At 25.8% G+C, this 15,620-nt stretch overlaps 1 protein-coding gene across 1 annotated transcript; it reads left to right on the forward strand.

Moving 5' to 3' along the window:
* The first annotated feature begins 5,840 nt into the window (after nucleotides 1-5,840).
* LOC145832990 (mediator of RNA polymerase II transcription subunit 20-like) lies at nucleotides 5,841-12,229 on the forward strand. The gene is made up of 4 exons (XM_082940193.1): nucleotides 5,841-5,888; nucleotides 8,428-8,567; nucleotides 10,399-10,516; nucleotides 12,073-12,229. Exons 1-4 carry the CDS (start codon nucleotides 5,875-5,877, stop codon nucleotides 12,227-12,229), a joined length of 429 nt encoding a protein of 142 aa, XP_082796319.1. The 5' UTR covers nucleotides 5,841-5,874.
* The last annotated feature ends 3,391 nt before the right edge of the window (nucleotides 12,230-15,620 follow it).

Here is a 15,620-nt window from a genome sequence, read left to right on the forward strand (position 1 = left end):
ATCAACCTGAAATTAAGATAAATGAAAATATAAAGCTTTGGTTTTCAACCAAAAGTGTTCTTTGAAAAGAAGTGTAACTTAACAGTGACTTTTTTGTGTAGAAGTTTTAAATATTTTTGTATTTATTACCACCATCCAAAATGTGCATGTAAAATCTAAAACTATGATTTTTAATACTCTTTAAAAAAACCTTAAATCTCCCCTTTGTCATATTTTATCTAACATGATAACATTGGTATTTTAGACGTTACCTGTGCATTATATAATACCTAAACATAATATATAAATTTAAAGTTTGATTAGAACTGTAACTATAACATTTAGGTTTGTGTTTTTTAAAACTAATAAAATAATTGAAAGCCTAGAAATAGTAATTGTATCAATAATTTTTTATCAATTTATAATTGAGTTTAAAGCTTATAATTTTTATCTGTTTAATTCTAAGCTAGGTGTGTTAGAATTTTGATTTTATAAGTTTTTTAAAAGTGTACTAATATTTGATATATTTAACATGCTGTTAGGTTGCTTAACTTAGAACTTTTCCCAAAATTAAAAAATAATTATTCTTATCATTTTAAAATAACTTCACAACCAACTGATAGAAAGTAAAAAGGATTCCCTACATTTTACATTTTTGTCCAATAATAGACCAATAATTCTTATCTATAAATCCAATTTGTATTGAATTGTTTATTTGTTTTCAACTTATTTTATTTATGTTAAAGTTATGATGTTAGAAGAAAACCAATTTAATATTCTAACAATTTTTCCCAGTCCCATTTTCATAAACCCCCAACTTAGCAAAAAAATTAAAAAATTGTTTCACATACAGTAACCTCTTGCATCTTTACGCACTCGTGACGTTACGCACTCTCGTTTAGTTAGGCATTTTAGAATTCTAAAAATTTCAAAAAATAAAATTTTTACTTAATTTAATATTGCACAAATTAAGTTTATTGTATTATTATAATTTAAGATATGTTTTTGAATGCCAACTTGCCTCTCTGTATCTTTAGACTTTGTAAACTTATGGTCCTTGACTAATTGATAAGCATTTAGTTATACCTCAGTATATCAGAAATTTTGTTAACAATAAGAGATTAAATTAAAATTCAAAAGAAATAAGACTGTGTTAAATACTAAAAGTATAATGAAATAATGAGAGTTTAAAACACAAACAAATATTACAGCTCTCCTACCCTGTATATGAATAAATATAGATTAATATAGACACCACACCATTTCTTAATTGTAAACAAGTGCTTAATTATAAATTGAATTTGCATAGTAGAATAGAATATAATTGTTAAGTATTTGATAAGTCACATATAAATAAAGATAACATCTTCTTATTATTAAAATTAGTAAATTTTTTTTACAAGTTTTATTACTTTATATAAGTTCAAACTCTTATTTTTGAAAATATGTATAGTTTTATATTTTGTTTCATATTTATAAGTAAAATAAATAAATTGTTAAAAGTGGGAAAGTCCCCAGCCTGCTTTTAACTAGAAGCAATATCAAAAACAGTCATTATAATAATTCTATTTGGTACCTCTCGAATTTTTACAATCTCTCATATATTTACGCACTTTTTCTGTGGACACAATGTGCGTAAATAAGCAAGAGGTTACTGTAGCTAACTTATTTTCAACTTATTCACTTATTACAAAATTATGATGTTAAAAGAAAAACAACTAGATCAAACATATTCCCAATCTTATCTTCATAATCGCCCACTTTGCAAAGAATTAAAAAACAGTCCTACCCCTTTATAATTGTTCATTTTTGTTTTACCCCCTTCCTTAATTAAACATAAAATTAATTTTCCAAAACACTCAGATTATTCATTTGTTAATATTTGCTTTTGCTAATTATTTAAACATCATTTTTTTATTAATTACTTTTACTGATGACTAATTAAGGGTACTTGTATTTATTTTTAGTTTTAGAATTATTTGTTTTATATTGATTTGTTAAGTGTTACATTTATAAAGCTAATAGTTTCAGTATAAAATGTCTAAGTATTTAATAATTGTTAAGCTGAAGCCACTTTTGTTCACCAAAACGGTTTTAAATTATCATATTCTTGTAAACTTATACCAGTTTTTAGTGGAAATACTAATATTTAATAAAATCTAAGGGATGATCATATCTATTCAGTCATCAGACTACCAGCCTTCTAAGACTCTCAGTCAACTGAAGGCTTGTAATCTGATGATTGAATTGGTATGATCAACCCTTTAGTTAAACTTCAGCTTGTCTCACGCCATACAAAAGTCCAAGCTTCTGCTCTGCAGACTTTTGCCAATGTTTTTGTTGATTGTAATAAAATCTTCACAAATTATACCTAACGCAATACTTGAGATAAGTTATTCAAAACTTATTAAATTAAAACTTTTTCAGTACACAAATCCATAATATTTTAAGTGAAGTCAAGCTTGTCAGCAGACCACAGAATATAAATAAGTTTCAAGTTGTACTTAGCTGCCAACAGTACTATTAACTAGTACTCAATGCAAATTATCATGCAATCCATGTTTACATTTTTGTTTTAAATACATGAGGTGTTTTTTGCATATACTGAAATATACTATTCACAGGCAAAGTTTTTAAAAGCATAACAGCAATACTCAGCATGTGTATTCTGTACATTATTAATTTAGGTAAGGTGTTAAAACACCACTAAAAAAGCAGTTTTATAAACTAAATAGAATAATTTTAACTTAGAAATACTTACTTAAGTTCAAGCTATAAGTTGTTTTTCCAGATTATATAGAAAACGCCTGTGGTATATGTAATGGAATCAAACATTGAATTTGTGGAGGACTCGGACAGTGATCAGGAGGTGATTGAGATTTCCTCTGGAGACGCCTCTTCCGCCGATGACTTCCAGGACAGCCCCAGCTTCAGCAGCTTGTACAACAAGGAAGTTGGTAACAGCAAGGGCCAGAGCTCGTTGGCAAAACCAGCCAAGCATGAGGAACCGATCAGAAAGAAGATAAACTCAAAACCGCAGAGCGGCTACCAGATCTTCCTTGCTGAGATGAGAACGGTTCTGGAAAACAGCGTTGAGGACATCAACAGGAGCGCCGAGCAGATGTGGGACCAACTGGACCGCCAGGCCCAGGAGTTTTACCACAACAAGTCCAAGGAGGAGGTAAGGAAGTGGGAGCAGAAGAAGGCGGCGAGGGAGAGGATGCAGATGCAGCTGGACAAGAAAACAAAGAAAAAGAACCTGCCCCCGCCACCAAAGCTGCACAGGGCCCCAGCTACCATCAAAGCTCCCCTGAAGAGGAAGATAGCTCCCTACCAGCCGCCCGTCAGCCAGCCCTGTGTCCTGTCCCCTGAAAAGTTTCCAGCCAAAGTTACAAAGAGGAACAACAGCTTTGAGAGGGAGCCCATCCTTCAGAGTTTGATGGCCATGAATGACAAGAAAGAAGCTGAGAAAAAACCCTTAAAAATTGCCTGCACCCCAAAAATACCCAAGAAAACCCCCTCAAAGGAAGAAGACGAGCTTATTGAGGAGTGCTACCTTGACAGCTCTGACATGTCTGATGACTCAGACAAGGCTGAGGAGGTCGAGCCTCCCACCAGGTTCAAGACTTGCGAGAGGGAGAAGTGCGACAACATGGCAGTTGCCGGGCAACCCTGGGGGGAGGGCTTCTGTAGTGAGAAGTGTGTCATCAAGGACTTTAGGAAGAACTTTAAAATTTTACTTGAGGACTATAACAGGCCACCCGGGCAGAGAAAATATCTGAAGCTCACGTAGCTCTTGTGGTGCTTTTTTGTTTACTTTTGGGTTTTCTCCTGTGAGAGTTTAGTAGCTTGTGTCATCAAAACAAGGCTGCTGTCATTATTTTTTTTGAGTATTTGAGTTAATTAATGAAAAGTTTAAAATGTTATATATGATATAATTAAAGAAATTAGTTTTATCCTGTTTTTGTTTTTAATTTTGGTTAGTGTAGACTTTTTGGAATTATCAAAAACAAAAGTTGCCTATAATTTTTTTTATGCCTGACAATGAAAGCATGAATTTGCACAAGTTTTGATGACAGAAGCTATATGTGGCCAGTAAAATGTTGTTGGTAAATTGATTGGTTTTACAAAAAAAATAAATTTAGGAAAATAAAAACAATTGCATTGTGGCTTGTTTGTGTAAGTATAGCGTTTGTCATTGTTGTTTGTTAAATGGTAGAGACCTTTTTCAATTAAAATATGTACAGTTTTAAGCAGAGCTTATTTAAATCCGTCTTAAAATTAAAACTTACTGTTTAATAGTTTTTGCAGTACTTGTATTTATTGTTTTATTTTAGTGCTGATGTAAAATTTAAAAATGAAAGTTATTTTAAATTTTTCTCAAAGTTATTCTTAATATCAATGAAATGGTATGTTTTGAGCAACAAAGTAATTTGCTAAATAGAAGTAAGCACTAAAGCAATTGAATTTTAAAAGGTAAAATATTTTAGATCACACAAAAATAAAAAGTGTGAGCCTTTTAAAATTTTCATAGTTTTTTAAATTGGTTCCAGTATTTGATGTAAATGTTTAAAGATACATCTGTAGAGCTTTTTCTCCTGTTCGTGAAATTTATAGTTTAATTTATTAATACATAAGCTGGAATAAGTTTTAAAGAAAAACATATTTTGCATGCTGTTCTCAGGGTTGCCACAAACCTGGAATTTGACAATTTAGGCTAAAAAACCTGGAGTTCAAGAAATTAAAAAAAGTAAATCTGGAATATTGAACAAATATCACTAAAATTTTTTCATGTTAAATAGTAAAATTTTGATTTGAAACAAAAACTATGCAGGTTTACCACTTTACCTGGAATCCTGGAAAAACCTGGAACTTGGGAAATTTTGAAAAAAAACTGGAAAAAGTTTTAATAGTTTTCATATGATCAGTAGTAGAATTTCAGTTTGACTCAAAAAGTTAATGATATAAATGAAAAATTTTTGTCATCATCAAAAAGTTATTTTTCAAAAAAACATAATTAAAGTAGTATTACAGTATGTTTCCAATGTTTTTATACTATTTAAGGCAGTTTCTTACATTAAACTTAACTTTAAACTAAAAATAGACCCAATAATGTATACTTTTAAAAACCTGAAAAAAATTTGGAAAACCTGGAAAAAAATTTGGAAAACGAGTGGCAACCCTGAGTATGTCATATAGACAAAAATTTTTGTCATCATCCATTTTTTTAATTAAAAAACACATTTAAATTTGTTTTACAGTATCTTTTCAATGTTAGTATACTACTGAACACAGTTTTTAAACTTAACTTTAAACTAAAAACGTGTACTTTTTTTATGTACTAAGAAAGTTTGCTAAAAATCAGAAGCCACCCTGTGACATATTTTGCTTGCGTTTCTTAAAATAAAAACCTTAAATAATATAATATTTTTTTTAAAAATTGATTTCTTAGATTTAAATATGACAGAGTCTTTTTCTATTGTTGCTGATAAATCATTAGTTATATAAAAAAATTTGAGAAAATGTTAACATTATTTAAAACTTTGAAAAAAAGATTACTTTACTTATTTTAAAATTTTCGTATATTGTTTGTTGTTATATTAAACCCTAATAAGTTTTTTAATATTTGTTTATTTTCATATACTGTAGAAAACTTGTTTTTTTTTCTTAATTTTCGTTTAATTCAATTTATGCCAATTTTGTTATCAACTAGTGTTTTAATTTCTTTGTGTTAAAATAAGAAGTCTAAGTGTAACTTACTGAGGAAAATTTTGTTTAGTTTGTATTAAGAGTTTCTTGCTTTCAAAAAAATTGGTGTCTTTAAAAGCAAACCTTTAGAGATTTTTATAATATCTTTTTCAGATCTAACTATTAGTTTTATACTTCAACTACGAAATGGGCATCACATAGTAAGTTGTATGTTTCATATAACTCATAAAAGAATTAAACTAGTTTTATGTGTTTTTTGAAAGTGTTTATATTAGGTTTAGATGTGTTGTACATTATCACATCACTCTGTAATTTGGTGCCACAAGTTTTATATTTGATCCCTTCTTTTTTACAATAATGTGAGTAAGCTGTAAAAAATAATAAATATCTCCAACAATTTCCATTAGTGTGTATTGGTTTTAATTTTGAAATAGCATTTATAAAAATTATAAATATGTATCATACAAACTTAAGCGTTTTGATATTTTGAAGAATTCTTTTATCTAATAAAGTCTCTTACTAATACCATGCAATAAATATTCAAACTTAAGTCAGTTATCTACATGCTAAAATGCGCACAGTAAACAGGGTTGCCACAAAACCTGGAATCCTATAAAAACTAAAATTTAAGAAATATTGAAAAAAAAAACCTGGAATTTTGAACAAAGTATCTGGAAAAACAATATTTTAAACAATTTTTACATCTTAAGTAGTAAGATTTGACAGAAAAATCTATCCTATTGTTAAATTTTTTTTGTCATTATCTAAAGTTTTTCTATCAAAAAACACATTTAAAGTAGCTTTATAGTATCTTTTAAATGTTGTTGTTTTACTTAAACACAGTTTTTAACCAAAAACTTAACTTTAAACTAAAAATAGACCCAAAAGCATGTACTTTTAAAAACCTGGAAGAAATTTCTCAAAAACCAGTGGCAACCGTGTATATAGTACATTAGCAATAGTATTATACATATTTAGCAAATTGTGATAAAAATATAGTTTAAAAATATAATTAAATTTTTGCCAGCTCATTCATTTTATTATGTTTTACAAGCAATGATAAATAACTTAAAAAAATTAAACTAATTATTAATAATATTTAGCTCATACCGGGGTTGCCACAAACTTAGGTCACTCAGGTTATTTGGTTTTTTATTCAGGTTTTTTATTCAGGTTTTTTGAAAAACACATGCTTACCCAAGCTGGTATGAATTTTTATGTTTGCAAAACTTTGACAGTTTTTATGACTTGAAAGTTATCTTTTCTATGAAAACTATATTGTTTCTTCTAAATATTTCTTGTAGTTTCATTATATTTCTTTATTCTGATCAAGGTTTTTATTTTGTAAAGTTTTTATCGTTTACTATTTTTAAACTATTTAATAAACTTAAACTAGTTTGATGTAACTTAAGTCTTAAGCTGTCTTTTCTTTAAGAAGTGGTAAACCTGTAGTACATATTAAAATTTTTCAGGTATATTAGTCTTTTTATTTACTCTACAAATCTACGATCATCTGTTCTAAAATACTTTATTCCTATATTTATTTGTTTGATTAGTTGATCTTTGTGGTTTTTTTTAAACATTTTTTGGTCTTTGAAACCCACTGAATTAATTACAAAAAAAAATACTGTTTTTATTTTAAATTCAAACAAAGTTCCAAAAATTAATGTATGTTGTATGTGTATTTCAAAATTCAGAAGGTACAAAATTTTTTCTCAGAATTTAATTATTGCTTCTTATGTGTTGTTGTAAACAATAAACAAGATTTAGTATTTCAAAAATATTTTACAATTCAGGACAATACAAGTTACTTGGATTTATTTTTCAAATATAAAAAAAAATATGTTAGCCTTATACTTGCTGCTGTTTAGAGATAAAATAAAACAAAGTTTAATTAAAAATCATATTACCAATTCAACGAGTTAAAGAGAAATAATGAATAATTTCTTAAGGGCTAAATACTTTGTCTGTAAGCTTATGTGTTACATAAAGTAATTAAAAAAATAGTTGTAGACAACCTTGAGATAACTAAAACTGTTTATTGTGTTGAAGGTAAACATAAAAAATTTCAATAGATATTTGTTTTTATTCATAATTTTGTCAATTGAAAGATTAAAGTCATAATAAATTAATAGAAAAAAAAATACAAATAATATTTACTGAAGTGAAAAGTATATCATATTTGGCATTAGTCATGTTTGAACTTAATATTCGTATGGTAATTTGAAATTTGTATTATATAAAGAATCTTCTTTAGAATAGTATGGTAATAAAAAGATAATATAATTTTCTCATGGTTAATACAAACAAAACTGAATTTTTACTCCCTTACTTTATCTTATTTTTGTTTATTTTGTACAAATACTCTGTTTGTTTTAACGCCCTTAGTTGTATTTTCAACTTTTTTGTTCATTTATTTATTTAACTACTTAAAAATTGCATTGTTTATTATGCACTACAAATTTTACAGCATCGCAATTAGCTTATTAAAGTTAATTAACAAATACAAAAACTTTTTAAGCTGTTTCTTTAAACAAGCTGTTATTATTCTATTCTAATCATAATATATTTTTGTTCGAATCATAGAAGCTAATAACTAAAGTAATACTACAATTAGTTTTGGAAAACCATTTACAGAAGTAAACTATTATTTGGACAGAAAAAAAAAAACAATTTATAAAATACTATATTAACTTTCAATACAGTTATCATACTGTTAACATATGTAAAACTTTACAGTGTTGTAGAATGGAAAGCGATAGAGGGAAAGACGGAATTGGACAGTTTGAATTCCTACTGCGAACAATTGGAATCCATGGGTGCCACTAGACTGCCTGAAAAATTTGTGCTTGAGTATGACACATTCGCACCTATTAACAGTGAGTTTTGTTATAAAAAAGTTTGTAAAAATACAAAATGAGTTGAATGTTTTTTAGGCATGTTAAAAATGATTTGTTTTGATGAAAAGTTATCTGGAAATAGGAAAGTTATTTTCATTTGGTTGAATCTAAAAAATAATTTAAATTTACACTTAGTGGGTAAAATGTTTATGAAATGTTAAAGTTACCAAAAATAAAGCTTGGGTTATTAAGTATATGTCTTGAAAAGTTGGTAATAAATCAATTATTTATTAATTTATATATATATTAGCAAATGTTTGAGTATTGTAAGTTTGTTTTTAATATTATATAAAACATTAATTTAAAGAACAGTAAATGTTAGAATAAAAGTGTGTACATTTAGTACAATTTTTGTTTTTTGAATAAATAGATAAATTTATTTTGTCCACAATAATGCTCTATAACATTTAGTATATATTTACCAATTAAAAGCTATGGTAAGTAAAAAAAAATATTTGTCTTCATACATCTATGATTTTGAATAAAAGCATATAAGTATTTTTATTACACACACAAAATTTTTTTTTAATATTTGTTTGCTTACTTAGGCTTAACATCTTAAAATAATAGAAAACTTTATTTTTTTATAAAATTTCAAAACTTATTACAATACTTCATAAAAAATTAAGTTTCTTTAAAAAAGGTGTTATTTAAAAAAAAAAACTAAAACATATTGGAACAACAAGTTTTGTTTTATGCATAAAGGCAGAGAAAAAAGTTTACGAAATATACTTATGATTGAAGCATAAATCTTTAGTAATTAGTTTAATTATGCTTAAAACATGTAATGTGTGTATAAGCTCTATTAAGTTTAAACTCTGGAAAATAATAAACAGTTTTTATAGTAAAGCTAAATAAAAAAAAATCAGAGTATTATTCAAAACTATTTACAGACAAGTATTGTATACGTATTGCAATAATTTTTCACTTAAACATAATTTTACCTAAGTTTGTTATTATTTATTATTTACAAAAGTTGTAGCTATATACTTTTATTAACTTTTTTTTTTTTAAGTTAAGGGTCACTACAAAACTAAATAAAAAATCTGCAATAAAAATCTAGCTACATTAAAAGAACATTTTTTGTTCAAAATCACTTTTATTCAATTTACATCAGCCAACATAGCTTAATTCTGAGTATACTTTACATAATTTATAATATTCAATAGCTGTGTATGTTTATTACATAATTAGATATTCAGTAACGTCTTAGATTGTCAGTGTAGATAGGTGTAGTATGAACTTATTAAAAAGTATTATATTGTGTTATTTATAGCAGTTAATAAAAGCAACATAATTAAGATTTTACTAAAGTTATTTTTTGTTTAAGTACTCTAGTTTAAAAAACTTATAATAAAGTATCAAATTTTTGTAAAAAAAGATAGCTGCTTTTATATGTTGATCCTACTTAAGTATCTATTGTAAAAATAGTCTGAATATTGTTATTTACATCTGTTAAAAAATATTTATATTGTTGCTGAACCAAACTAAAAATAAATTTAACTTTGTAGTCATAAGAATTTTAAGTACTAATTTAGTTAAATCTTTAACTTTAATATATTTTTGAAATATTTTTTATGTTAGTCTTAAAGTCTCATACCATTTGTTTAAATAAACAATAATTATTGATTTAAGAAATTTTTTTACTGTAACCAAAAAAAAACTTTCTTTATGAAATCTTTTTGTTTGTATGATATTCTATTTTGTTATGATTATTTATATATATGTATATATTTATATATATACAAAGTTATTTTTTAAATGCTTTGAATTAGTTCATAAATATAAACAACTATATTTACTACAACAGCGAACAAAACCCTGATAGTAGTAAAATCATCCGACTACCCGAGATCTAGGTTCGTTCAATTTGAAGGAATGTCTAATTTCATTACATTCGATGAAAACATCAACTCCTTTATTTCCAGGTTTTACTTTTTATTACGTGATTATTTATCAGCTTGTTTTATTGCTTATGGAGATTACAGCATTTAAACTATTAGTTACTTTAAAACTCAGTTGTTTTAAATCTTTGTTTAGCTTAAATAGTATTTTTCAGTAAAGTGTATATATTCAGTTTTTTAATTTAAGGTGTTATAAACGCCAAAATATCAGTTCTATTTATGACACACATAACATACTTAAAATAAATGTTAAAAATAGTAATAGATATTAGAAGTTAAAGTTTAATAATAATATAAATTATCTATCTATTAATATTTTTTGTATTACGAGCACTATGTAATTTCAAAAGTCTTAAAAAATACGTAGAATGCCAGAAAAAAAATATATGAATATTCTTAATTTCAAAACTACTAAAAATAAAATTTAATAATTGTAGGATTAAAAAAATAGTTTGTGTGAAAAAATCCAATTATAGTCAAGTTCACAATTACTGTATTTAAAAAAGTTAAATTTGTGACAGCTTCTTTGACTACTTATAACTAAAAAAAATAATTGTGTATTACTTGTAAAGATTGTTGCTGGTTATTCCACTTATATTTTAATATTTGATAATATCTTGATTGTTAAAAACTTGCAAATTATAAAAAGTTTTCTGGAGAAAACAGGATATAAATACCATACATGGAGCAAAGCGCTTTAACATGAAATTAGAACAGCAGTCAAGTAGCTTATTGAAACGACAAATTTTAAATTGCTTGAGATTTTATAAATCACTATAAAAATATACTTTATTCAGGAAACCTGGTATTCTGGAAAAAACTGGAACTTTAAACATTTTTTACATTAAGTAACAAAATTTCAATTTTACACAAAATATCTACCATATAGATGAAATTTTTTTGTCATCATCAAACTTTTTTATTAAATAAAATACAAAGTAACTTTACAGTATCTTTTCAATGTTGTTATACTATTTAACACAGTTTTTTTTTTACCTTAAACTTAATTTTAAACTAAAAATAGAACCAAAAATATGTACTTTTAAAAACCTGGAAGAAATCTAAAAAAACAGTGGTAACCCTGTTTATTTATTAAGTTTAAACATTATGTATTGTAAGAAAAGTTACTTTCATGACTTTTACCAGAAAACTAAGTTTTGGTCAAAGACCTCGTCAATAATTAAAGTCTTGAAACTATATTAACTATATATTAATTCTCCTCTAGAATTTGATATCTTTTTATATTGTTTTCAATAAACCAAAACATATAATAGTAAGAAAAATTGCATCAGCTTAATTAGTTGTAAATAGTTTCATAAATGTTATATGAGATTACGATTTTTAAACCAAATTACACTATGACTACAACATTTACCAAGTTTATAATACACTTATATACTGTATAAAAATGTTTAATTATTTAAAAAATTAATGTATCTTCTATTTTAGATTAAGATTAGGCAGGTTTAATATTTTTTAAATCAATTAACACTATGACTTCAATAATTACATAGTTTATACACTTATGTTGTAGAAAATGATAGAATAACTAAAAAAAAATATATATATTTCAAACACAGGTTAGGCGGAGTCGTTCAACCGAAAAAAGGCGGGAAACTTTCAGTAAGAGGTCATTCGTTCGAGTTCAAAAATTACTTCATTAAAATCGGAGTCGTTTCACAAGCAAATGTTTCCAAATCGCTCAGTTTGGAAGTATGTTCTAATAGATTTTTTTAATTATAAGTGTAAATAAGTTTTTAAAATGTTTCTAGTTTGTACTCGTTTGCACTTATTAAAATTTACCAGTTTGAAAATATATTTGAATGATTTCATCAACTATGGCCCGTAAAACAAATTGCTTATTTAGTATTCTCAACTTACATTTTATAACAAACACATGTTTACGCATTATTATAAACAGCAGTTTCAGTTACAAACATGATTTTTCTGTTGCATCAATAGTAAAGATACAAGAGATCGTAAAGATACGAGAGGTACCAAATATACTTGATATAATGGCTGTTTTTGATATTGCTTTTTGTTAAAAGCAGACTGGGGACTTTCCCACTTTTAACAAATTGTTTACTTTATTTATAAATATGAAAACAAAAGATAAAACTATATATATACTAAAAAAAGATTTAAATTTGTATAAAATAATAAAACTTTCAGAAAAAATTTTCTTATTTTAATAATAATAGATTTTATCTTTATTTATATGGACTTATTTGATACTTAAAACTTATACTCTGTTCTACATAGCAAATTCAATTTATAATTAAGCATTTGTTTACAATTAAGAAATGGTTAGGTGTTTATTTTAAAATTTGTTTCTATAGCCTTTTACAAAAATATGCATTTGGTGCTGTTATGGATTTCTTCTTTTGAACAACAATATATAAAATATAAGAAATATGTTTAATAGAAATTGTTTATATTACTACAACTTTTTTTAATTTGACCTTTGCCCACATAAGGATAAACTTGGTTTGCATTGTATTAAAGATATATTAATGGATTTTTTGATTAGGAATGAAATTTCATGCCATAAGAATTTGAATTAGGAAGTTTCATTAGATTTTTTTAGAGAGGGCAAGAGTGCCGACTTATTTATTTGTGTTTTAAACTCTCATTATTTCATTATACTTTCATAATTTAACACAGTCATATTTCTTTCAGAATTTTAATTTAATCTCTAATTGTTAACAAATTTCTGATATACTGAGCTATAACTAAATATTTATCAATTAGTCAAGGAACATAAGTTTACAAAGTCTTAAGATATAGAGAGGTGATTTAGTATTTAAAAACTTATTTTAAATTAAAAATATACAATAAACCTAGTTTGTGCAATCAAAAAAAATTTTGTTAAATAAAAATTTATTTTTGAATATTTTAGAATTCTAAAATGCGTAAATTTTAGAATTCTAACGAGAGTGCGTAACGTCACGAGTGCGTAAAGATGCGAGAGGTTACTGTATATAATTTTTTTATGGGTTAGATCAGGGGTCGGCAAACTGCGGCCCGCGGGCCAATTGCGGCCCGCGAAGGGTAAATCTGCGGCCCGCGAGCACGTTATTTTTTTGAATGGAATGCGGCCCGCGAAAGAAAATTTTGTGGCCCGCGAGCATGTAAAAGTGGCCCGCTGAGCAAAAATATTTTTCAAGTAAAATTTTTTTCGGTATTTCGATTTAATTTGTTTAGTTTGGTTTTAAGTCTCTGTATAACATTTAAAAATAATTAGAAGAAGTTACTACTTAAATTTAAAAATGTGAAAAAGACAGATTAGCATTCTAACAGGATATTTTTCTGAGTTTCATAATATCCTCTATTTTACAACAGCAAGTAATTATCTAAAAAAAGAGTGCTTGAATTTAATAAGTTAGTTATATTATACCTATTTATCAAATAAACTAAATGCAAATGTTTTCTGTTTTGTACAAAAGTAATGCACAGTGTTTAACTAAAATGTCATTTCTTTATAGCTTAGATATTCTTTCCAATATTTTTTATACTTAAGTTTCTTTTATATATTTTTTATTTGTAAATGTTATGTTTTAGTGTAAAACATTTAAAATAACATAGTAATAAGAAAAAAACGGTTTATTTAAGTTTTGTTTTGACACATTTTAATTTTTTAGAAGTTTTCTTTGCACTTGAACTAATTTATATGCACACCAACTTTAAAAAATGCTCATATTTTAAACCAATTTTTATAAAATACTTTAGTTAGTTTAAGTTTAGTTTATGCATAATTTTATAAGTTTGTTTTTTCTACATGTAATATCTAAATTTGTACAGACATAATTAAAACAATATATATTACATAAACTAATATAGTTTTTGTTAGGTAAACATTTTCATTTTTCAAACATTGATTTTGTCAAACTAAGTTAATTTTTATGCTTTGCATATCAATACACACATTTGCTGTTTTTTGGAGCTACCTATTTAATATAAACTAGACTTATGGATAGTTTATAAACATTGACACACACTCAGACTATCACTATTTGAAGACTTCAAATCTCAGGCCAACTAAGTCATTTTATAAGTTTTTGGCTAGAATTGTTTTTGTATACAAAAATATCAGGAATGTTTTTGTTAATTCAGGCTGACTTTTTTGCTTAAAAGAGTGGCAAATTAAACTTATGATGTAAGTTTTGCTCAACCCAAAGCGTTAGTTTCAGTTATAATTTATGTTATAATATATCAAGTTCAAGCTTTGAACTTGAAAATTTATGCTTGAAAATTTTGGAAAAAAATTTGAATTTGAGAATTTTTGAAAAAGCCTGGAGTTTCGAACAATTTTTACATGAATAGTAGTAAAATTTCGATTTGACACAAAAAATTTAGCAAATAAACATTTCTTTATAAAAAAATATACTAAAGTAGCTTAACAGTTTTTTTTTAATATTGATATACTTTATAAGAAACTTTTTAAACTTTAATTAAACTTTATACTAAAAATAAAAGAAGGAATTGTACTTCTAAAAACTTTTAGTGCATTGCACCTTTACTTGTAAAATTTCACCGATTGTTGTGCTTCGTGTTTGAACTAAACAAAGAAATTATACATAAGTGTCAAAGTTAAAAAAACATCTCTAATAAAAATTCTCAGATGAGCAATAGTTTTTCTATCAGTGCTCTTATCTTAACATATTGATTAAGGTCATAATTTGATTTATGCGACTTTATAATCTTAATGCATTTCCTAAATAGGACTTTTTGTTGTCATTAAAGAAATAAACAAAAGTTTTTCATTACTGCCAACAAAAATTCTTTAAAAGAGTTTTCAATTATAAACGGTATATCATTATTAGTAATAAATTTTGCTTCTTTATAACTTGCCTTAACAACTTTTTTCTGATAACTCTGTAGTCACTGAAGATAATCATGTGCTTTGTTAGAACTGACTTTGGTGATTTGTTTTTTTATCGTTTCTCGCAATAACTCCTAACTAACGTTTTCTTTTTGTTGCTCGTCTTTTATTTTACAACTAATATTTTTAAATTCTTATTGCAGATAGAGAATTGTTGTAATGTTTAATAAAAAAGAGGTTTTTCTCTTCGCAAATGACTAAATTAAGTCTTATATTTTTGTTAAAAATGTTTAAGAAAATTAATTG

The sequence above is a fragment of the Thalia democratica genome, chromosome 4 (genome assembly GCF_965202585.1).
Source record: "Thalia democratica chromosome 4, ktThaDemo2.hap1.1, whole genome shotgun sequence".
In the NCBI taxonomy this organism is placed as follows: domain Eukaryota; kingdom Metazoa; phylum Chordata; class Thaliacea; order Salpida; family Salpidae; genus Thalia; species Thalia democratica.